The sequence below is a fragment of the Aspergillus undulatus genome (genome assembly GCF_047715775.1).
Source record: "Aspergillus undulatus strain CBS 261.88 unplaced genomic scaffold BDV17scaffold_24, whole genome shotgun sequence".
Classification (NCBI taxonomy): domain Eukaryota; kingdom Fungi; phylum Ascomycota; class Eurotiomycetes; order Eurotiales; family Aspergillaceae; genus Aspergillus; species Aspergillus undulatus.
Window position 1 is genome coordinate 1,361 of NW_027396628.1, and position 19,803 is coordinate 21,163.

At 52.0% G+C, this 19,803-nt stretch overlaps 8 protein-coding genes across 8 annotated transcripts; 6 read left to right on the forward strand and 2 right to left on the reverse strand.

The window, feature by feature from the left end:
- Positions 1–1,310: 1,310 nt before the first annotated feature.
- BDV17DRAFT_281758 (lipid-binding SYLF domain-containing protein) lies at positions 1,311–3,287 on the forward strand (the record flags this gene model as incomplete). Its single annotated transcript, XM_073760081.1, has 2 exons — positions 1,311–3,065; positions 3,105–3,287. The coding sequence occupies 2 exons, from the start codon at positions 1,311–1,313 to the stop codon at positions 3,285–3,287; spliced, it is 1,938 nt and encodes a 645-aa protein (XP_073615490.1).
- Positions 3,288–3,978: 691 nt separating this feature from the next.
- Positions 3,979–6,558, forward strand: cp1 (putative carboxypeptidase S1). The gene is made up of 2 exons (XM_073765271.1): positions 3,979–4,348; positions 4,399–6,558. Exons 1-2 carry the CDS (start codon positions 4,130–4,132, stop codon positions 6,094–6,096), a joined length of 1,917 nt encoding a protein of 638 aa, XP_073615491.1. The 5' UTR covers positions 3,979–4,129; the 3' UTR covers positions 6,097–6,558.
- Positions 6,559–7,019: 461 nt separating this feature from the next.
- On the forward strand, positions 7,020–8,301 carry BDV17DRAFT_281760 (putative DnaJ domain protein Psi; the record flags this gene model as incomplete). Its single annotated transcript, XM_073760082.1, has 3 exons — positions 7,020–7,167; positions 7,237–7,943; positions 8,005–8,301. The coding sequence occupies 3 exons, from the start codon at positions 7,020–7,022 to the stop codon at positions 8,299–8,301; spliced, it is 1,152 nt and encodes a 383-aa protein (XP_073615492.1).
- Positions 8,302–8,931: 630 nt separating this feature from the next.
- On the forward strand, positions 8,932–10,958 carry BDV17DRAFT_298422 (uncharacterized protein; the record flags this gene model as incomplete). Its single annotated transcript, XM_073763689.1, has 5 exons — positions 8,932–9,081; positions 9,194–9,363; positions 9,468–9,531; positions 9,623–10,013; positions 10,073–10,958. 5 exons carry the CDS (start codon positions 8,932–8,934, stop codon positions 10,888–10,890), a joined length of 1,593 nt encoding a protein of 530 aa, XP_073615493.1. The 3' UTR covers positions 10,891–10,958.
- Positions 10,959–11,026: 68 nt separating this feature from the next.
- Positions 11,027–13,890, reverse strand: BDV17DRAFT_281762 (uncharacterized protein; the record flags this gene model as incomplete). The annotated part of the gene is made up of 3 exons (XM_073760083.1): positions 11,027–12,779; positions 13,103–13,295; positions 13,347–13,890. The coding sequence occupies 3 exons, from the start codon at positions 13,888–13,890 to the stop codon at positions 11,027–11,029; spliced, it is 2,490 nt and encodes an 829-aa protein (XP_073615494.1).
- A 786-nt stretch (positions 13,891–14,676) lies between these two features.
- Positions 14,677–16,365, forward strand: cpa1 (carbamoyl-phosphate synthase (glutamine-hydrolyzing) CPA1). The gene is made up of 2 exons (XM_073765272.1): positions 14,677–14,678; positions 14,777–16,365. The coding sequence occupies exon 2, from the start codon at positions 14,880–14,882 to the stop codon at positions 16,233–16,235; it is 1,356 nt and encodes a 451-aa protein (XP_073615495.1). The 5' UTR covers positions 14,677–14,678; positions 14,777–14,879; the 3' UTR covers positions 16,236–16,365.
- BDV17DRAFT_263182 (putative GTP binding protein (Gtp1)) lies at positions 16,355–18,407 on the reverse strand. The gene is made up of 10 exons (XM_073757877.1): positions 18,141–18,407; positions 18,049–18,077; positions 17,978–17,992; positions 17,898–17,922; positions 17,521–17,839; positions 17,349–17,458; positions 17,143–17,288; positions 17,020–17,077; positions 16,765–16,929; positions 16,355–16,660 (listed from the first exon to the last, which is right to left on the reverse strand). Exons 1-10 carry the CDS (start codon positions 18,167–18,169, stop codon positions 16,453–16,455), a joined length of 1,104 nt encoding a protein of 367 aa, XP_073615496.1. The 5' UTR covers positions 18,170–18,407; the 3' UTR covers positions 16,355–16,452.
- A 78-nt stretch (positions 18,408–18,485) lies between these two features.
- cwc2 (active spliceosome conformation promoter CWC2) lies at positions 18,486–19,796 on the forward strand (the record flags this gene model as incomplete). Its single annotated transcript, XM_073760084.1, has 2 exons — positions 18,486–18,908; positions 18,975–19,796. The coding sequence occupies 2 exons, from the start codon at positions 18,486–18,488 to the stop codon at positions 19,794–19,796; spliced, it is 1,245 nt and encodes a 414-aa protein (XP_073615497.1).
- Between the last annotated feature and the right edge of the window lie 7 nt (positions 19,797–19,803).

Consider the following 19,803-nt stretch of genomic DNA (forward strand, 5'->3'; position numbering starts at 1 on the left):
ACCTTGTTTACCATGCGCCCTGACTGGACCAGAATAATGATTTTATTATTATATGAAAAAAATTCCTGGAATATTGATTTCTGGTTGCGGAGGGCGATTGGAGGCCTGGTTCAGGGCCCATCGGGTACGTAGTCCATGACAATGCCTTCAATCCAGGACATCGAGTTAGATAATAATATGAGAAGCATGGAACTAACGCTAAATAGTAGTATCTGAGAGGCCAGCAAGGTAGAATTGTTATGATTGATGTCTGTCTTGCAGACAATAGCATAGAGAGCGAAGAGTAAAAGATGGGAACGCTTAGATCTATCGACGGTGCTATGATGTAACTCTAGCCTCGTTTCTTTTCCCCCTCCTTCTAATCCTTTGCTCCTGCAGAGTCTCCAGCTCCTCCTTACCAGTCATTCATTTATTATTGGGCAGCGCAGTCTCCATTCCAGCCATTCCCATTGCCCTTCCGGTCCAGCCGTTGATGAGGACGAATGCTTTTCTGCGCTGCCTTGAGGCGATGCTGCTTACCACCCCATTTACTTATTAGGCTTATTCGTCCCTACGTATGCCTCTGATCTTGATGATTTTCTTCCTTCTTCCCTTTTCCTCCTCCCTGCGAGACCTGAAGGTCCTAGGCTGTTCGGCCTGTTTGCGATAATCTTGGCGACGCATACATACATCATACATCCTGTGGTCGCCCAAACCAACACACCCCGGTCAAGTTAATTATCGAACTCGTCCGTCTACTGGGACTTCCGGCCTCCTCTCTCAGCATATTCAGATTTCAGAGTATATATGAGCTTTCCAGTCCGTGGTAGCTCTTCCCCGCCCTTGTTATAATTGTAGTAAGCTTGTCGCCGTATTTGCCGGTCCGCGGTTACCCTTCGAGTAAACCACCGGTTCCTCCACTCTGTTGCCACTCGTCTGACTGCCGCCAACGCAGAATCCTAGGTCTATCCGTTTGTCAGTCGCAGGGGTCGGCGATCTGAGTTATTATTGCATTGTCGCCGGACAGACCCCTCTAACCCTTTTATTTCTGAGACATCCCTGCTGTCACATTCCGACACCAGCCGCGCATTCGTCGGCCGTGGTGACAAGAGCATACCAGCGCCGATTCCCCATCGTGCATTTTCCGGCGCGAGACAGTGCCCGCGTTGCATGTTTGCTGTTTCCGGCACCTCCGAATTCCTCAGACTTCAGCATTTGATTACATAGCGCTCGCTCGCTCATCCTCTCGTTATATCGAACCTTCTCGCGCCGCCAATCCCTCTACCGTTCACTTAACATCTCCTTGTCAGGCGGAGCCGCTTCGGTCAGCAATGGCTCCCACGTTCTGGGAAAGGACGAAAGGGACGTCCAAAAAAGGCTTCGATAAAGCATGGCACGCTCTTGACAAGCTGGGGGATCCCGTCAATCGACTATCGAATCGCGTCGGCGCCGAGGCCTTTTGGCCCATGACCATTGACGAAGAAAGTGACAAGGCTGCTCGGATATTGCGGAGCTTCTGCAAGGATGGCTTCTATGCCGAGGAGGAGTCTGATGCGCAAAGCGCAGAGAGCGTCTACAACAAAGAGACTGGCAAGATTGAGAAGCCCAAAGGGAAGCAGCGGGTGATCAAGAAGATTCCCACCAAGGTCATCCAGGAGGCTAAAGGCATTGCAATTTTCACGACCATGCGTACGGGTCTCTGGCTCAGTGGCTCTGGTGGTAGTGGTGTTCTTCTGGCTCGAATTCCTGAGACGGGTGAATGGAGCCCGCCCTCGGGTATCATGCTACACACTGCTGGCATTGGGTTCCTTGCCGGTATCGATATTTACGATTGTGTGGTTGTGATCAATACTTTCGAAGCGTTGGAAGCTTTTAAGAAAGTTCGCTGTACATTGGGCGGAGAAGTCAGTGCCTCAGCTGGTCCGGTTGGGATGGGTGGTGTGCTCGAATCGGAAGTCCACAAAAGACAGGCACCGATATGGACATATATGAAGAGCCGAGGGCTGTATGCCGGTGTTCAAGTGGATGGTACTATCATCATTGAGCGTACCGATGAGAACGAACGATTCTACGGTGAACGCATTTCCGTGACCGATATCTTGGCTGGCAAAGTCAAGCACCCACCTGCTTCGATCCAGCCACTCCTTCAGACAATCAAAGCTGCTCAGGGCGATATGGACGTGAACGAGGCCCTACTTCCATCAGGCGAAACGCCTGGAGATGTGGACTTGCAGCAGCCGGCAATGTTCGGCGTTCCAGATCCAGAGGATGATGATCCTTTTGGAGTGAAGGCTTTGGAAGCCGAAGGTCTTTTCATTCGCGAAGCCGGCTCCAAAACTCGACCAAGTCAGGATGCATTTGAGTTCAAACCGAACCCGTCAAGTCCCGTTTACGCGTCCTTCCGGCGAAGCGTGGAGAGTTCGCGGCGTAACAGCTGGCGAACGAGTGTTCAAAGTTATGTCAGTCAAGATAGAGGCACTCAGACCTTTGACGAGCCCTTGACTGCTCCGACTTCTATCAGCCGTGCATCCTCACCGAGCAACAGGGATTTCTCCGAACCCAGGTCGAATCATTCGGATAATGAGGACCGCTGGGACACTGTTATCCCTGAACATCGCGAGACCAGCTTTCGTAGTCCAGTTCAAGACCAAGGTGTTCAGGATAAGTTCATCAACGATGAGAAACTTGAGGTACACGAAGTCAGCAGCGCAAAGATCTCTCGCCGCGACAGTATCACCAATTCTTCCCCTGTCGAGGTGTCAGTAGCGCCAATTGAAATGAAGCGCGCGTCTCCTACATTCACCCGTGCTCGCCTCGTTACCATCCCCAAAAGGCAACCGCCCAGTCTTCCCCCGCGAAATCCTCATCGAACTTCGACCACGACTTCCACTCCAACTTCGCCTGCCCATTATGTATCTTCTGACGATAACCGCTCCGTGGCCTCAGTATCTACCCGCGCCTCGACCGGTGAACCTGCTCCTTCAGCCAGCATTGCGAAGAAAAACTTCAGCGCAGGCGAATCGTCTATCGATGAGAAATCCGGGTCGAAGAAATCCTCATTCGGGAAAGACGACGATTTCCATTCTGTATCTAGTGCTCGATCGTCCGAGTCCGTTCCGGGAAAGGATATTGGTATTCAAGACGAAACTGCCAGGTCAAGGTCAAGGACTCCAGATGCTGATGGCAACCACTTTGTTGACAAAAGCACCGAATCCGAGCCCCTGAAACCGTTGCCGGGCGCTTTTTCCAGCCCGACGACGGAAGCTCAAACACTCGACCTACCCGCCGTTGGCGAGAAGACTCACTGATTCAGAGCTCTCTGAAGAAACAGCGTTGCTTGATGGAGTTTCGAAACTGCAACGGCGCACTTTTGAAGCATGCGAACTTACTTTCGATTCCGGCCTTGATTCCACGATCCGACTTCTTTTGATACCCTCCCTCCGCTCCTTTCTCTATTTTCAACTTCCTTGTATATATAAGCTTACGTTTAACCTTATGTTGTGGATACTTTCGCATCGGGGTTCCGCTCACCTTCTGGAGATCTCCTAAACTCGTGGTGGTCTTCAGGGCCGGACACCGGCATTTGACTTTTCTTTCATTTAGCGATACTTCTAATTCATGACAGCGTTGGTTCACTTGCATTGGTTCACAGCGATCGGGGCGTTGGTGGATTTGGGGCCTATAGCATGGTCGGTCACATCGATCCGCCGATCTCCTTGAAGATGGTTAGAAATGGGTTTTTATATGATATTTGTTTGTTCATTGGATGCTTGAGTTATATATCCCGTGTTCTGTATAAAACCTTTTTAAGGACATTTACATTGATGCAGCATCCCGGCAACCTCTGAAACCTTGAAAGCCGGAGCGTCGACGAGACCGGCGACTCCTCCGAGGCTATCTCAACGATAGGTAAAACAATCATGCAATGTTATCATGAAGTTGCACTGCTTCCCTGAACATCAGCACGCTAAGCAGCACTAACTTTGTTCTGGGCGATGCTTAGCGGGTGCTTAGGACGAGTTGCTCCTCCTCTGCCGTCAGCATCGTTACATCGATCGACAACTTCCCCGCTGCTGCCCCTATTGCGTTATTCATTGATTGACTGCTGCTATTGACGGCGCCCGAGATAAGGGACCCGGGTACAAAGACCATGGACTCCCTTGGGGACGATCTCTCTATTCCTTCTTTGTTGGCAAGCTGGGCCACCAAGGTGTCTGTGTCTGTCCAAATGCCCTCGCTTACCTCGCTGTTCGGCCTCTCCACGAGTCTGGTCGGCATCGCTGCCGGTCAGTACTTCCCTCCCACTCCGGAAGATGTAAAGGTCATTCAATCTAAGCATCAGGAGGGCGTTACTGTTTCGTACAAGGAGGTATGTTTCTCATTCTTTCCGAACTTCGATCATTCTAACGGATCGGATAGCCCGGCATTTGTGAGACAACCCCGGGTGTGAAATCCTACTCGGGATACGTTCATCTCCCTCCGGGTACACTCAATGATCTCGGCCTAGACCAGGAATACCCAATTAATACCTTCTTCTGGTTCTTCGAGTCCCGGAACGACCCCCGCAATGCGCCGCTGTCGATTTGGATGAACGGCGGGCCGGGAAGTTCGTCCATGATCGGCCTCATGCAGGAGAATGGACCATGCCGTGTGAACGGCGACTCGAACTCCACGGAGTTGAACCCCTGGTCGTGGAACAACTACGTTAATATGCTCTACATCGACCAGCCGAATCAAGTCGGGTTCAGCTACGACGTGCCTACGAATGGGACGTATGATCAGCTGAGCGGCGAGCGCGATGTCTCGGGCTGGGATACCGTCCCGGAGCAGAACAATACCTTCTACGTCGGCACGTTTCCCAGTCTGAATGCTTCGACTACGGCAAACACCACCGAGAACGCAGCCCGCGCTCTGTGGCACTTTGCGCAGACTTGGTTTACTGAGTTTCCTGCGTACAAGCCCCACGATGACCGGGTTAGTATCTGGACTGAATCTTATGGAGGTCGCTATGGTCCGTCGTTTACTGCGTTCTTCCAAGAGCAGAATGAGAAGATCGCCAATGGCGAGCTCACTGAGCCCGGCGCATCGCACTATATCCACCTGGATACGCTTGGAATCATAAACGGCTGCATCGACTTGCTTGTGCAGTCGCCGTCGTATCCTAATATGGCATACAACAATACCTACGGGATTGAGGCCATCAATGATACAGTTTATGCAGCTGCGATGGATGCATGGAGCAAGCCGGGTGGTTGCCGGGATCAAATTATTGAGTGCCGCCGCCTTGCTTCAGAGGGAGACCCTTACATGTACGGCAACAACAAGACGGTGAATGCTGCTTGCCAAAAAGCAGATTCATATTGCAGTAACAATGTTGAGGGTCCATACATTTTGTACTCCGGACGAGGCTATTATGATATCTCGCATTTCGACCCAGACCCATTCCCTGAGCCATACTACCTGGGTTACTTGAGCCAGAGCTGGGTTCAGAAATCGCTTGGTGTCCCCATAAACTTTACAGAGTCCGTTGACAGTGTTTACACTGGTTTCTCGAGCACCGGGGACTATCCACGATCAGATGTCCGAGGGTACCTAAAGGACATAGCGTACGTGCTCGACTCGGGTGTCAAGGTGGCCCTCGTCTACGGCGACCGGGACTACGCCTGTCCGTGGAACGGTGGTGAAGAGGTGAGTCTGCAGGTTGACTACAGCGATACAGCGGACTTCCGCGCGGCCGGATATGCCCAGCTGCACACCAACGCGTCATACGTCGGCGGTCTCGTGCGTCAGCACGGAAACTTCTCTTTCACGAGAGTCTTTGAAGCGGGACACGAAGTGCCCGCCTATCAGCCCGAGACAGCGTACAAGATCTTCCACCGTGCAATGTTCAACCGCGACATCGCAACTGGAAAGGTCTCCACGGCTAAGAATGGCACCTATTCAACCAAGGGTCCTTCGTCGACATTTAACATCACGAACACCGTCCCGGATAGCCCGGCGCCAACTTGCTATATCCTTTCGTTGGGGTCGTATTGTACCGAGGGTCAGATTGCGAGCGTGGTGAATGGGACTGCGCTGATTAAGGATTATATCGTGCTGGACGAGAATACCGCTTGAGTTGGAGATATGCTATTATGTACAATTTGATGTGCAAGTATGCATGTAGATAAATCTCGGTGACCATCTATAGACAAACCTACGCCAATTGGATTGCATTAATGGAGTAAATAATCTGGACATGATACGGTGGATCTGGTGGCTTCAGCTCCAGCCAGACCTATCCGCAACAGGCAAGTCTGCATGTTGTAAGGCGCGAGCACTTTCAGGCACCGCAACAATCGTCTCCCAACCCACTGCACCCAATAAATAGACCCAATGGCAAATTTGCTCAACACTCACTACTGTCTCATATTTCATTCAGTCAGTTGAATACATCCTATCCAAAGGTGCTTTGTTGTAATCTCTCGTTCAGCGAACCTTCTCGAAGCTTCGATTGGCGGTGCGGTCAACAGTCACACGTCACAACGACAACTGGACCTGGGGCTCTTTCAAGATCGCCCTGGCGTCACCCAAACAGTCTTTGACTTGTCTCTTCTGCATCCTTATATAACGCCATCCGCCATCCGTCATCCGTATAGCAACCGCTAATTTCGCTAACTACCTCACTGCGTTGCGTTGTTTACCTCTTATCTATACTACGAGGCTCCCCCGCACTACCCAGATTGGTTTGTGCCTTGCCGAACGAACCTTCTACGTCATTCGAGTTCACCCTCCCACTTCCATTCCTCTCACCTCGACCTCGATCTCGACCGTAAAGGCTCTGCAAAGGGTGGTGTGAGCGTTCATCGTACCTGGATCACGCCATACATATCGAGAACCAACTAAACCACGAAGCACTGCCTGAAGTTTGTCAGGAGCGTTCCCCGCAACACAATCCGATGCGAAGTCTCACCGCATAATTCGACAAACGCGAGACCCCATCTACATCTACATTTCACATACAACAAGCCCAGAAACAAACACATACACAGGCACATACAATGGTTGCCGAAACGAAATTATACGACGCTCTCAATGTCAAGCCTGATTCTTCCCAGGATGATATTAAGAAGGCGTACAGGAAGGCTGCACTGAAGTATCATCCAGACAAAAATAAAGATGATCCCAAGGCTGCGGATAAGTTTAAAGGTATGGTAATATTATTTCATTTCCTATTGGAACATCCATGTTGTTGAGCATAGCTGATTCGCGGTACAGAGGTCTCCCAAGCCTACGAAGTCCTCTCCGACCCCGAAAAACGTAAAGTCTACGACCAATTCGGCCTAGAATATCTCCTCCGCGGCGGCCCACCACCAACATCCGGCGGAGGCGGCCCCGGCGGCGGTGCAAACCCCTTCGAGGGCGGCGGAATGCCCGGCGGATTCTCCTTCGGCGGAATGCCGGGTGGCGGTACGCGCACATTCCACTTCTCTTCACGGCCCGGCGGCGGCGGCGGCTCCGGCTTCCAGTTTAGTTCGGCGGACGACATCTTCCGCAACTTTGCCAAGGCTAGTGGCGGCATGGGCGGGTTTGGTGATGACGACGACCTTTTCTCTATGCTAGGCGGTGGTCTTGGTGGTGGTCGCGGATCGCGGATGCGCGGTAGTCGAGGCCCCGGCGGAAGCGGGTTTGGATCTTCTGGTGTAGGGAGAACGTCGTCTGCACGGGACCGGGCGCCAACGCCCGAGCCGACGGTTATCGAGAAGCAGTTGCCGCTTACGCTAGAGGAGATTATGAGTGGGTGTACGAAGAAGGTCACCGTTAAGAGCAAGACGTTCGATGCGAGCGGGAAGCGCACTGTTCAGGATGTGACCCTCGAAGCGAACATTAAGCCTGGTCTCCGCACGGGATCGAAGATCAAGTATCGTGGTGTCGGTGATCAGGAAGAAGGAGGACGGCAGGACGTTCATCTCATTGTTACTGAGGTAAGTCAATCAACAATACCAACCCCCACCCATCACCAAACACATACTAACGATTTCATAGAAAGAACACCCCTCCTTCCGCCGCCAAGGCGACCACCTCATAACCCCCGTCGACCTGACACTAAAGGAAGCCCTAACAGGCTGGAACCGCATCGTGCGCACAATCGACGGCAAATCCATCAAAGTCTCCAAGCCCGGTCCCACACCACCAGGCTTCGAAGAGCGGTTCCCGGGGCTAGGCATGACGGTTAGCAAGAAGCCCAGTGAGCGCGGGGATCTGGTTGTTAAGGTTAATGTGGAGTTCCCGAAGACGTTGAGTTCGAGTGCGAAGCAGACGTTGAGGGAGGTCTTACCTTGATCTTGATTTTATCAGGGAAATGATTTTTTTTTGTGACGTTTGTGATGTGATGTTGCTATGCTAGCTTTGGCTTGGCTTGGTTTCGCTTTCATTTGGTACATATATACACTTTTCAGCATGTTGGCGTTGGGGAAAATGATCGGGATTGCTTTTGCTTTTCTTTCTTCATGATGATAATGACATGATTGATGTGGTTGTTTCTGGAGTACATTAGCCTGTAGTTTCTATACAATGAAGAAAAGCCACTCCGTTAGCTGATCTCTTCCTAGATTTCTATAGGGATGCTGTAGCTGGTATTTATTCTTGGACCTCATTTCAATCTTCGGTAGTTGTAGGCATAAAGGATACAATAATCGAAGAAATTACTTTGAGAACGGCATAGATCTATAGCAGACACGTAAAAGCGGCGCCCCATCGGCCCGAATCAGGAAAGGTAGCTTGGACCCCTCGGCATGCCTGGCCTAGCCTGACCTGACCGCGGAGCTTCTCCAACTCCAACTCCAACTCCACACTAGATTTCATAGCATCATAGCTTCATTTCAGCGTCAACTCAACTTCCACTCAACCTCTCTCCCTCCCACAATCTCAACAATCCACAACTCGTCCTCACGATTAAATGAGATAATAAAAATGCGGCAACGAACAACATTCATCCAAAGACCCTCCGCGCCTTACTCCTCCTCCCAAACCCAACTCACGCGGGACAGCCTACACATCGATAACCTCGACGCAGCGCGAGAGGAAAGATTTACGGTTAGATTTGATGAGTTGCCAAATGAGGTAGGTACCTATCCTTCCTCACTTTTCCTTACCCTGGTTTATTTTGCATGATCCGGATTTATCTCAACGGACGAAGGGTTGGGCTAATTTGTTCCTATTTTGGATTTGAAAGATCTGGCAAGTCCTCCGCCAATCGCACGAATTACATATCCGCTGGGCGAGTGAGAAAGCATATCATGTGCTAGCCCCGTTCTCGAGTCGGGTTAGTCCCGGTTTGCATATTCTTTATTCGCCTGCTATTGCGAAAGCTGGAACTGGGCCTGGAGAGGGATCGGGCGTGGGGTGAGTTTATCGCTATCGCTGGCGCGGGGAATTCCCGGCCGGTCGGGATGAAATGCAATGGATGGATGGTGTACTGATCATGCGACGCTTGATTTGGTTTATAGGACGCCGGTGTGTACGATATTGAAGAAGGTTTTTGGTGATGGGATAGGTTGTGAGAGTGCTGAGGTATGTGTTTAGTTTATTCATACTTCCCTTTCCTCGACTTGCTTTTTGTCTTTTCTATGGTATGGGTAGAACTTGACATGCGTTACGATAGAAATCATTCATCACAACCCCGATCCTCTCTACGCGCTTCGCGTCAACAGCCGCATACCAATTCCACTCGTTACTACCTTCGCTTGAGAGCCTGGTTACGTATGTCCAGCAGAAGATTTGTTCCGCGGCCGAGGAAGAATGTCATACTCGGGCGAAACTGCTTCTCTTCGCCGACTCGGTCGATGTCAGTTATGATAGTATATCACATGTGTTGACATTGAGTGCGTTCTGGTCGGAAGCTCCAGGAGGCCAGGGGTGGACGGAAATCATTAAGAACCTGGGCGGGACGGAGCAGGTGGAGGTTGGGCTTCTCGGTGCGGAACAGGCGAATGACGTAGAAGAAATTAAGATGGGCGGGTTATTGGGCGTTGTTGGAAAAGATGAGGAGTTGAGTATGGCTTTGCGCCCTAAGCATGACCGGTTGTGGAGATCGTTGACTGATCATGTTTAGAACCTACGCTCTTCTCGTTCCCATCACGGCATCATCCTCTTCCTGAGGATGCCACGTATTCTGTTTCATTCTCGTCTCCGATCGGATTGCATCCTACTATGACTATCTCGATGACTCGGCATGCGCTGAAAGAGCCGCCAGCACGGCCAGATGCATCTTGCGCGCTACACAGCTATCTCACCCTGCCTTCCTCGATTTTCGGCGACAAGTACCAGCTCTCGACGAGCGACCCGCTATTCCTCAAGTCGCATAACCTGGCAGCACTCCGCGCAGTCGCCGGGGAGACGGATCTCGAAGCACCAGACTGGTCAGTGTCGCGGTGGGGTTCAAACTGGCTGCTCGAACTAGCGAGCCCATCGGGGTCCGAGCAAAACGTCAACGCAGAATGGAATGTCACTATCCCTCTGCACCTGCGATATCTGCATCCGTCGGAATCAGGGTATCGCCCGGCATCGGTACCCTGGCCTGTCGTTTTCTGGGCCTGTACCGCGGAAGACGGTACAAAGATGGGGGTTAACCCCTTTGACCGGGTGAACTTGGGTTGGGAAGGCCTGTTCGGTCCCCGGACTATGTTTTATCAGCTTCACCCTTCGCCTCACCGCGAGGACGGCCTCCTTGTGGAAAAGCTGGATGTACCTGTCCTCGCACTCGATGAGAAGGAGGGACTTTTCAACAGTAAAGTGATCGAGTTGGGAACCGTCGCTGTCATATCGCTTGGATTTTTGTGGGTGCTGTGGAAGCTAGGTCTTGTGGCGCAGTCGTCTGGGATCCGGCCACAGCAGAGACACCGGGCGGACAAGGGAAGCAAAGCTCAATAGGCGCTGCTTCCTCGTTGCAGCATGATGTTGATTTAGCGTTCGTTTATTGGCATATACCCTAGATAGATAGCATTTGCCGGACCAGAACTTCAAAGCATTCCCACCTTAAACCTTGAGGTTGGAAGCCGTCGCCGTCTTATAAAGGGTCCATATCGAAATCCCGTAGACTGGGAATATCAACCAAGATATCACTCAGCCACGAAAACCCCGGGTAGTCCATAAGCGTATGGTCTGACTGCACCGCCGACTCCCTAATCTGAGTCTCCGTCTGCGTCTCGGTAGGAGTGGCGTTCTGCGGCATCGATGGAGATATGGATGGGTTGAACTGTAAAACATCCTTGAGCATCCGAATATCTTCCTCCTTCCGCCTCTGATGCATCACAATCATGAGGTATGCAGTGGTATAAGCTTCGCGCATAACCTCCGTATCATACGCCTCCGCAACCTCATGGAGCACGCGCATAGCGTTCCTTAGCATTGCCAGCGACGAACGGTTATCAATCGCCAGCAGCGTCACTATAACCTGGAAGGGAACGTTTGCGACCTGATGCCAGGGAGAGTTCACCTTTACAAGTTCAGAAACGGCGGTTAAGCCCTTGGTTGAGAGGCCGAGAACGCGGTCGAGCAGATCGCCTGAGATGGTGGAGCTGAGGGCGCGTAGGCGTCGATAGATGCAGAGGGTTAAGTTGCACTGGACCAAAATTAGCGGCGGATTGGTATAGGTTATGGAGAGGACGTCGGATAGCGCGGTTTCAAGAGTTGAAACGTCTTGGGCTTCGTTTGGGTCCAGACTTTCTGATACTGGGAGGAGGTTGAATATGTCTGTTGCTGCTTCAAAGCCGTTCGTTGTCGGGACTGTTTGCAGTGCTCGTGGGCTTGGGGGAAAAGAGGTCGCCCCTTGGAGAACAACACGGGAGCGGCCAAGTTCAAAGGAGATCCAGACGTTGAGGTGGCGCGCCATTGCGAAGAGGCGGCGGCGAGTTTCTGGGTTGTAGGGTTCGGATGTGGACGTGCGGTCAAGGGCTGTGTTTGATGAGGGCTCGATATGCATGCCTGTTGCCTCGATGAGGTGCATCAGCGAGCAGCTGGCCATCCAGGCTGCGTGCGCTGTGGTCGTCATGCGTAGGTATGCGACTCGCAAAACCCACCCGGTCACTGTCTCGAGAGGTGAGAGTGGCTCGGACTGCAATCCCTGCTCAAGAATCGACCGGGCTGACTCGACAAGCTGAAGCTCGATTGTGGTGGCCTGTCTACGGGAAAAGAGGTATCCAAACGCAGCTACGCCGCACAGCACCGCGTCGTACGGCCCGTAGCCCAAAGCTTCAGCCGACGAAGGCAGCCATCGCCTGCTTACCTGGCGAAGGAGGATATCCCGATCAATGAATGGGTAGCATGGATCCACCTTGTCAAAGAAAGTGCCAGCTAGGGCTCGCATCTCATCTTGAGAAATGATTTCCACCACGGACCGCGGCTTCACAGACGCCAGCGCTTGGGTCCACCCAGGCGTTGGGTAGCGTGCACCAACATTCCAACCAAAAAGATGCAACTTCGGAGCGCCAGCTACATCATTCTTCGGATTGAGGCGTCTCGCGAATGCAGCCCCGGAATTCGCCTCAAGAGCTTTCAACAGCAGTCCGGCCAAGGCCGCTGGGTTCGTTTGATGATCCTGCTGTTGTCGCTTTGCGGCGATATCGTTCTGGACTGTTGCTGGACTCAGTAGCGAGCTTGCCATCGACTGTGATTGGAAGTGCCGAATATCTTTCTTCTTGCGCGAGAGAAAGTCATAGCGACAATCAGCGCCGAACTGAGCGCATGTTGTACACGGCTGGTCGCCCGAGCATTTGCGTTTGCGTGACTGACAGGATGTGCAGGCAATCCTAGATCGCTTCCTGTTCTGATCAGACATAGCTGATGTCTCCTCTTTGAAACATAAGTCACGGCAGGTTGTTGAAGAAGTGCATTGTAACTAGAAGGTACAAGGAGGGTGGCTTCCCTCTCAGCGCATCACGTGCCTTGCAGTACGGTCGCCAAAAGAGGGAAGGTCTTCTGCCGATGCCAACCGAGGCCCCCATCCTTGACATTTCTACTCTGCACGGTTGTTCTTATACAATTCTCAATTGCTAACAGATCAAACTATAGACGAATTGCCATGGTAACGGCTCATAGATCATCATAGTCCCGCCCGTCTGGGTAGTGCATGAGCTTCTTCAACTGCTCCAAGTCGGGCATCCCTGAAGGACCAGGCATATATTGACGGTTCTCGCGGTATGAGGTTCCATTCGTCCACATCTCGTTCCTTCGCAATGCATCGGTGACTGAGCCTTGGTCGATATAAGTCCTAGCCTCCACTATCTGCCCTTTATACCATTTGGTCACCCAGACGTTGACCACCTCGAAGGTGTCGCCTCACCTGAAGTCAGCGTCGAGTCATGAATAGGCATGGACAGGTCCAGTACCTGTGTTTAGCAACCCTCTGAACATAATCTCTGACACAGACCACGGGCTATTGCATCCACCGTGGATCGCTTGCGGATGAACCTCGAACTTCTCGGCATGGTCCGAGAAGCATACAGAAACTCTGCGAAGCGCATTGACATAGAAATGAAGCAGATCGTGGTAATGCCCTGCAACCGGGTGGTGACCCATGACGTGAAAGTCGACGTCCTTGTGGATGTACGTGAAGAGCTTGCCCATGTCCTTCTCAAGCACCTTGAAGACGTCGTATATGTACATCTGGGTCACGTATTTGCAGTTGGTAGAGGGATTGTCGAAGCGGAACCCTTCTCTGTTACGATCTGGAGGGTTATCGATCACACCGTCGCCATTGCATCGGCCGTCAGGGTCGACTATACCAGACCCATCGCAACCGGGATCTTCAAGGGGCTTTTGGGATTGGATGGAGGTTTGGAAGTCAGGCAAAAGAGGTGAGACGGCATAGCTAAGGGTGCTAATGGACACGATGCAGGCCACGGCAGCCTGCACGTAGTACTTCCAGATCATTGGGATGATCGAACAAGGACTTGAGTCTCAGGCAAAAGCCAAGCGCGTTTTCAAGACACGCTTGGGACGTTATATACGGCCCCTGGTCCCCCCTATTCTCCATGGAATATCCCGACAGCATCGTGTAACTGGCATGGATGTTGATCAACAGTACGTAGAAACACACCGAAGCTGAAAAGGACCGATAGTAATGGGTCTGCTTTTCCATTACTTCAAGGAACCCAAAAGGGTTGCGTGATTGAAGGTCGTTATCTCTGATGTCACAATTAACATCTTAACTCAGCAACTATAGCAGTTTCTGACCCTTCTCAATGCCACGTCTTTCCAAGGGAAAATAGGTTAAAATGCCATAATCCTTCTGCATCGATAAGGGCACTCTATTCTTGTCACCGAACAAAGGTTTGAACCCTTGAACCCCACAAGTGCCGATTTCGATCCAACGAAGAGATCGCGAGAAACTATTTGGAAGACTCCGATAACGCGGTGATAGAAGAGGCAATCCGGGGGCTGTGATTGGCTCGGCATGCAGAAGTCGGTGAGGCGGGGGCACGTGACCCGCAACCGGCCCGAGACTCGCACAGCAAACTCTGAAGCTTTAAATCGGATTCCGCCCGCTGCTCCCCCTCCAGCTCTTGACTCACTTCTTCCCCAGTCTCGAGAGAATCACCAAGCCAATCCATGTCTTTCTAAAACAACACCTTTCCAGATCCTCTTCCAGTATCAGTTTAATTAGCTGGTAGCTTACACCCGCGTTCATGCGTTTGTCACCTTCCACCTTTACCTCTCAGGTATGCTCGTGATCCCTTCTTCCATCATGGACTCCGCGCAGACCTCCGTTAGAGTCGGGTTCTTATTTATACAAGGCCATTGCGCTAATTCTTCCCAGGACTACATCTCGGATCACCTCTGGAAAGCCTCCGGAAATTACTGAACCGATTCCCGCTCAATCGTCGTTACCCACTTTTAACTCAAAAACCACTACAACAAAAATGATGTTCGCCCGATTCTGCAAGACGGTCCCCGCCAGGGCCCCGGCCTTTACATCTCTGAGCTCTGCCTTCCAGGCTCGCTTCATGGCTACTGTTCGATCTAAGCCCATTGAACGAGCAACTTTCACGATCCGAGATGGTCCCATCTTCCACGGAAAGTCCTTCGGTGCCCGCACCAACATTTCCGGAGAGGCCGTCTTCACCACCTCTCTGGTCGGATACCCTGAATCCCTGACTGATCCCTCTTACCGGGGTCAGATCCTGGTTTTCACCCAGCCTTTGATCGGAAACTATGGTGTCCCGTCTGCTGCAAGGGACAGCCACGGTCTTCTCAAATACTTCGAATCGCCCAACCTCCAGGCCGCTGGTGTCGTTGTGGCCGATGTTGCTGAACAGTACTCCCACTGGACCGCTGTGGAGAGCCTTGGCGAATGGTGCGCTCGCGAGGGCGTTCCTGCTATTTCCGGTGTCGACACTCGTGCCATTGTCACCTACCTCCGTGAGCAGGGTTCTTCCCTTGCCCGTATCACGGTCGGTGAGGAGTACGATGCCGATCAGGATGAGGCCTTCACCGACCCCGAGCAGATCCACCTTGTTCGCCAGGTCAGCACCAAGGCTCCTTTCCACGTGAGCGCCGGCAACCCTACTTGCCACGTTGCCGTCCTCGACTGTGGTGTCAAGGAGAACATCCTGCGCAGCCTCGTCAGCCGCGGTGCTAGCGTGACTGTGTTCCCCTTTGACTACCCCATTCACAAGGTTGCTCACCACTTTGACGGTGTCTTCATCTCCAACGGCCCTGGTGACCCCACTCACTGTCAGGACACCACCTACCACCTTCGCCGTCTGATGGAGACCTCTCAGGTCCCTGTTTTCGGTATCTGCCTAGGTCACCAGCTTCTGGCTCTGGCTGCCGGTGCTCGCACCGTCAAGCTTAAGTACGGTAACCGTGCGCACAACATCCCTGCTCTTGACCTCACCACTGGTCGCTGCCACATCACCAGCCAGAACCACGGTTACGCAGTGGATGCCTCTACCCTGCCATCTGACTGGAAGCCCTACTTCGTCAACCTGAACGACTCCAGCAACGAGGGTATGATCCACAAGTCTCGCCCCATCTTCAGCACTCAGTTCCACCCCGAGGCCAAGGGAGGCCCTCTCGACTCTTCTTACCTCTTCGACATCTACATCGACAGCGTTGTCAAGTACAAGAACAGCCAGCTTGCTTTCCACCCCAGCCGGGAGACCATTCCCAGCCCTCTCTTGGTTGATCTGCTGCCCAAGGAGCGTGTTGATGTCGCTCCTACCATTGGTATGCAGAACGTGGCTGCTGCTGCCGCCGCTGCTGCTTCCGCCTAAGTGTTTCTGGAACTGTTTGCTTGGAGTCTTGGTTATTAGGTTGGGTCTTGTATCATCGGTCTTGTGTTCATAGTTTAACATTTACGTATTTCATAAATTGAACATACCTCCATTTCACATCCATTACTGGAGTAGGAGTAAACTTGATGCAAGACCCCTCGATTTTTTATATTTATCGCTTTGTTCTTATCAGTTTCGTGAACCCACGTGTTGCTATCTACTTCGCAACAATCGAAACAACATCCTCATCAGCAACAACGTGACCCAACCCAACCCGTTGTGGAATATGCCTAGCACTCGCGCCCCAAACCAACGCATACTTAAACGTCTCCTTCAACGTCCGATGAATCTGATCACAGACATCTTCAATAGTAGAATCTCTCCGCACAATCAACGCCTCGTTAAAGTCAGGCTCAATGCCCTTCCTGTTAGGAGGTTAGCACATAGATACAAACGTATTATACTCTAGTATAGCCAATCAATGCGGAATAAAGCAGTCAAAAGAGAGAGGGGGCGGGGGGAGACATACCGTTTCGTATAAACCCGCATCAAACGCAATTCCTTCCAAATTCGGTCAACGACGTCCTGAACGGCGAGATCGAGCTCACAGCTCATTACGGCCGTGTGTGGTTCGCGGGCTAGTTGGTCGAGGAACTCGATACTGACGCTGTCGACTTTGTTGTAGACGTATAGACTGTTTGAACAATTGTTAGCACGAGTTTTGCTTATTCTCATAACTATTTCGGGCTGGGAAAGATGAAGAGAAGGAGGTGGGGGTGATTACCAGGGGATGTATTTCCTGTGGTCTTTCATGATCACGTCGATGAAGTCGTCGATTGTAGCTGGATCAATAAGTGTCAGTAGCCAATCTCGCTAGATGATGTCGGTCACAGTGAGAAAGGCGCACCGTATTCATCTCGGACGAGGACTTCACAGTTAAGCATCTTATAGTCTCGAAGGACGTTGTAGATCATCTTCTCGTCTAGATATTTGGGTGGTGTCTGGAAAGTGATCTTCATTCCGCCTGCTTTCTTCTGTTTTAAGTAGATGTTTCTATTGCACTGTCAGCGCCACCTCGACAAGATAGAATAGGATAGGTAAAGGTCTGCGTACGGGGGCTCCTTGTTCAGCCGAATCCCAACGGCGTCCAACTCAGCCTCGAGCAGGGCTCGTTGCTCTGCCTTTTTGGTGGCATCAAGAACCATCAATACCAAGTCACTTGTCTGTTATACATCGTTAGTCTCCAACTTCAATCGCCGTCTTAAGGCTCAGCTCAAGCACATACCTTCGCGGCAGAAATAACCTGTCTCCCTCTACCCTTCCCCTCCGACGCACCCTCAATAATACCCGGCAGATCCAGAATCTGAATTTCCGCACCCCCATACTCCAGCACACCAGGGATAGCAGTGAGGGTCGTAAACGAGTACGCGGCAGCCTCACTCTTCGTCTTGGTGATCTTGCTCAGGAAGGTCGATTTACCCACAGACGGGAACCCGACTAGTGCAACACGGGCATCTCCGCTCTTACTGACATCGAAGCCTGAGCCGCCGCCACCGGAGCCACCTGTGGGCTCGAGCAGTTGGGCTCTTAAACGGGCAAGTTTTCTGTATACTTTGTTAGCTGGTTCCGGGTTAGGGCTGGGAAGGATGGGTGACAACTTACCCTTTGAGCAGACCAAGGTGATACTCTGATGCTAGTTAGTTAACTTGTACTATCCTGAGCCGTGTCTTGGATATTCGCACCTGTGGCCTTGTTCTCTACACTCAAGTTAGTTGCGGGGTTAACATGTGTTAGATTATAGAAGAATGCTTACTCTGCGTCCTGCGCATCTCATCCTCAATCCTGAAAGTTGGCAGATACATGAGTTCCATAGTCCCAAGCAAGAGATCAATTCAGAGCACTTACTCCTTGATCTTCTCCGTAATGTTCACCATCTTGCCGGTTGGAGAGCCCCGCGGACTCCGATATTGAACTGAGAAGAGCCGGATGCACTGCAAATTTAGACTTTTGAGGCGTGAAGGTATCGCAGAAGCCGTAGAAAATGAGGTCAATAAAGAGAAACAAAATAAAAAGAACCCCGAGGCGTCAATATGCTCCGATTTCGTCGACGGAATCTCCGCAGCTTCAAAATTGTCGCGATGCCAAGGCCCATCCAAAGCTTATGTAATCACCGATACGAAACCTCCGCCATCTTCATTCAACTTTCATCAACAATATCACACTCTCATTACCCAAAAGAAAACCCTAGCGATGGCAGAAACAGCAGAGCTCGAAACACCTACGGCGCCAGTGTCAGTCGGTACACCCCAACAAGACGTCGAGGATCAAGAACCAACTTCAAATGGCGACAACACCCTCGTCCAACAACAATCCGAAACCGCAGTAACGACGACAGACGCCGACGGCACGCAAAAGAAAACGAAGAAGATCATCCGCAAGAAACGGCGGCCCGCAAGACCACAGGTTGACCCCGCAACGCTGAAGTCCGAACCGCCGCCACAGACAGGAACGGTGTTCAATATCTGGTACAATAAGTGGTCTGGCGGTGATCGCGAGGACAAGTACCTCTCGAAACACGCGGCGGTGTCGCGATGCAATATTGCAAAGGATAGTGGGTATACGCGCGCGGATAAAGTGACGGGGTCGTTCTTTTGTTTGTTTTTTGCTCGTGGGGTATGTATCCATCGAAACAACTACAATGGTTCAAAGAAACCAGCATGCTAACGGATCCACGAATAGATCTGTCCCAAGGGCTACGAATGCGAATACCTTCACCGCCTCCCTACCCTACATGACCTTTTTAACCCCAACGTCGACTGCTTCGGGCGCGACAAACACAGCGACTACCGCGACGACATGGGCGGCGTGGGTTCCTTCATGCGCCAAAACCGCACACTGTACGTCGGCCGGATCCACGTAACCGATGACATCGAAGAAGTCGTCGCCCGCCACTTCGCAGAATGGGGCCAGATTGACCGGACTCGAGTTCTTACATCGCGCGGCGTCGCGTTCGTCACGTATACGAATGAGGCGAACGCGCAGTTTGCCAAGGAGGCGATGGCGCACCAGAGCTTAGATCATAGCGAGATTCTGAATGTGCGGTGGGCGACTGTTGATCCGAATCCATTGGCGCAGAAGCGGGAGGCGAGACGGTTGGAGGAGCAGGCTGCTGAGGCTGTTCGGCGGGCATTGCCGGCGGACTTTGTGGCGGAGCTGGAGGGGCGGGATCCCGAGGCGAGGAAGAGGAAGAAGATTGAGGGGAGTTATGGGTTACAGGGGTACGAGCCGCCGGATGAGGTTTGGTTTGCGCGGGCGAAGGAGTTGGAGGGCGCAGGGGATGGAAATGAGGTTGGGCAGCTTGAGGCTCCTGATCAGCCGCTCATGATAGAGGCCCAGAGCTCCTCAACGGGCCAGGAAGAGCCTGTGAGTGGTGGTGGGATCTTTTCAAGCTCGTCTGTTGCTGCTTTGAGAGGGTTAAACGGTGGTAGTGTGATGACAAAACAAGCGCCGCAGGCTTCGGGTCCTCTAGTGGCCTATGAAAGTGATGATGAGAGTGATTGACTTCTCT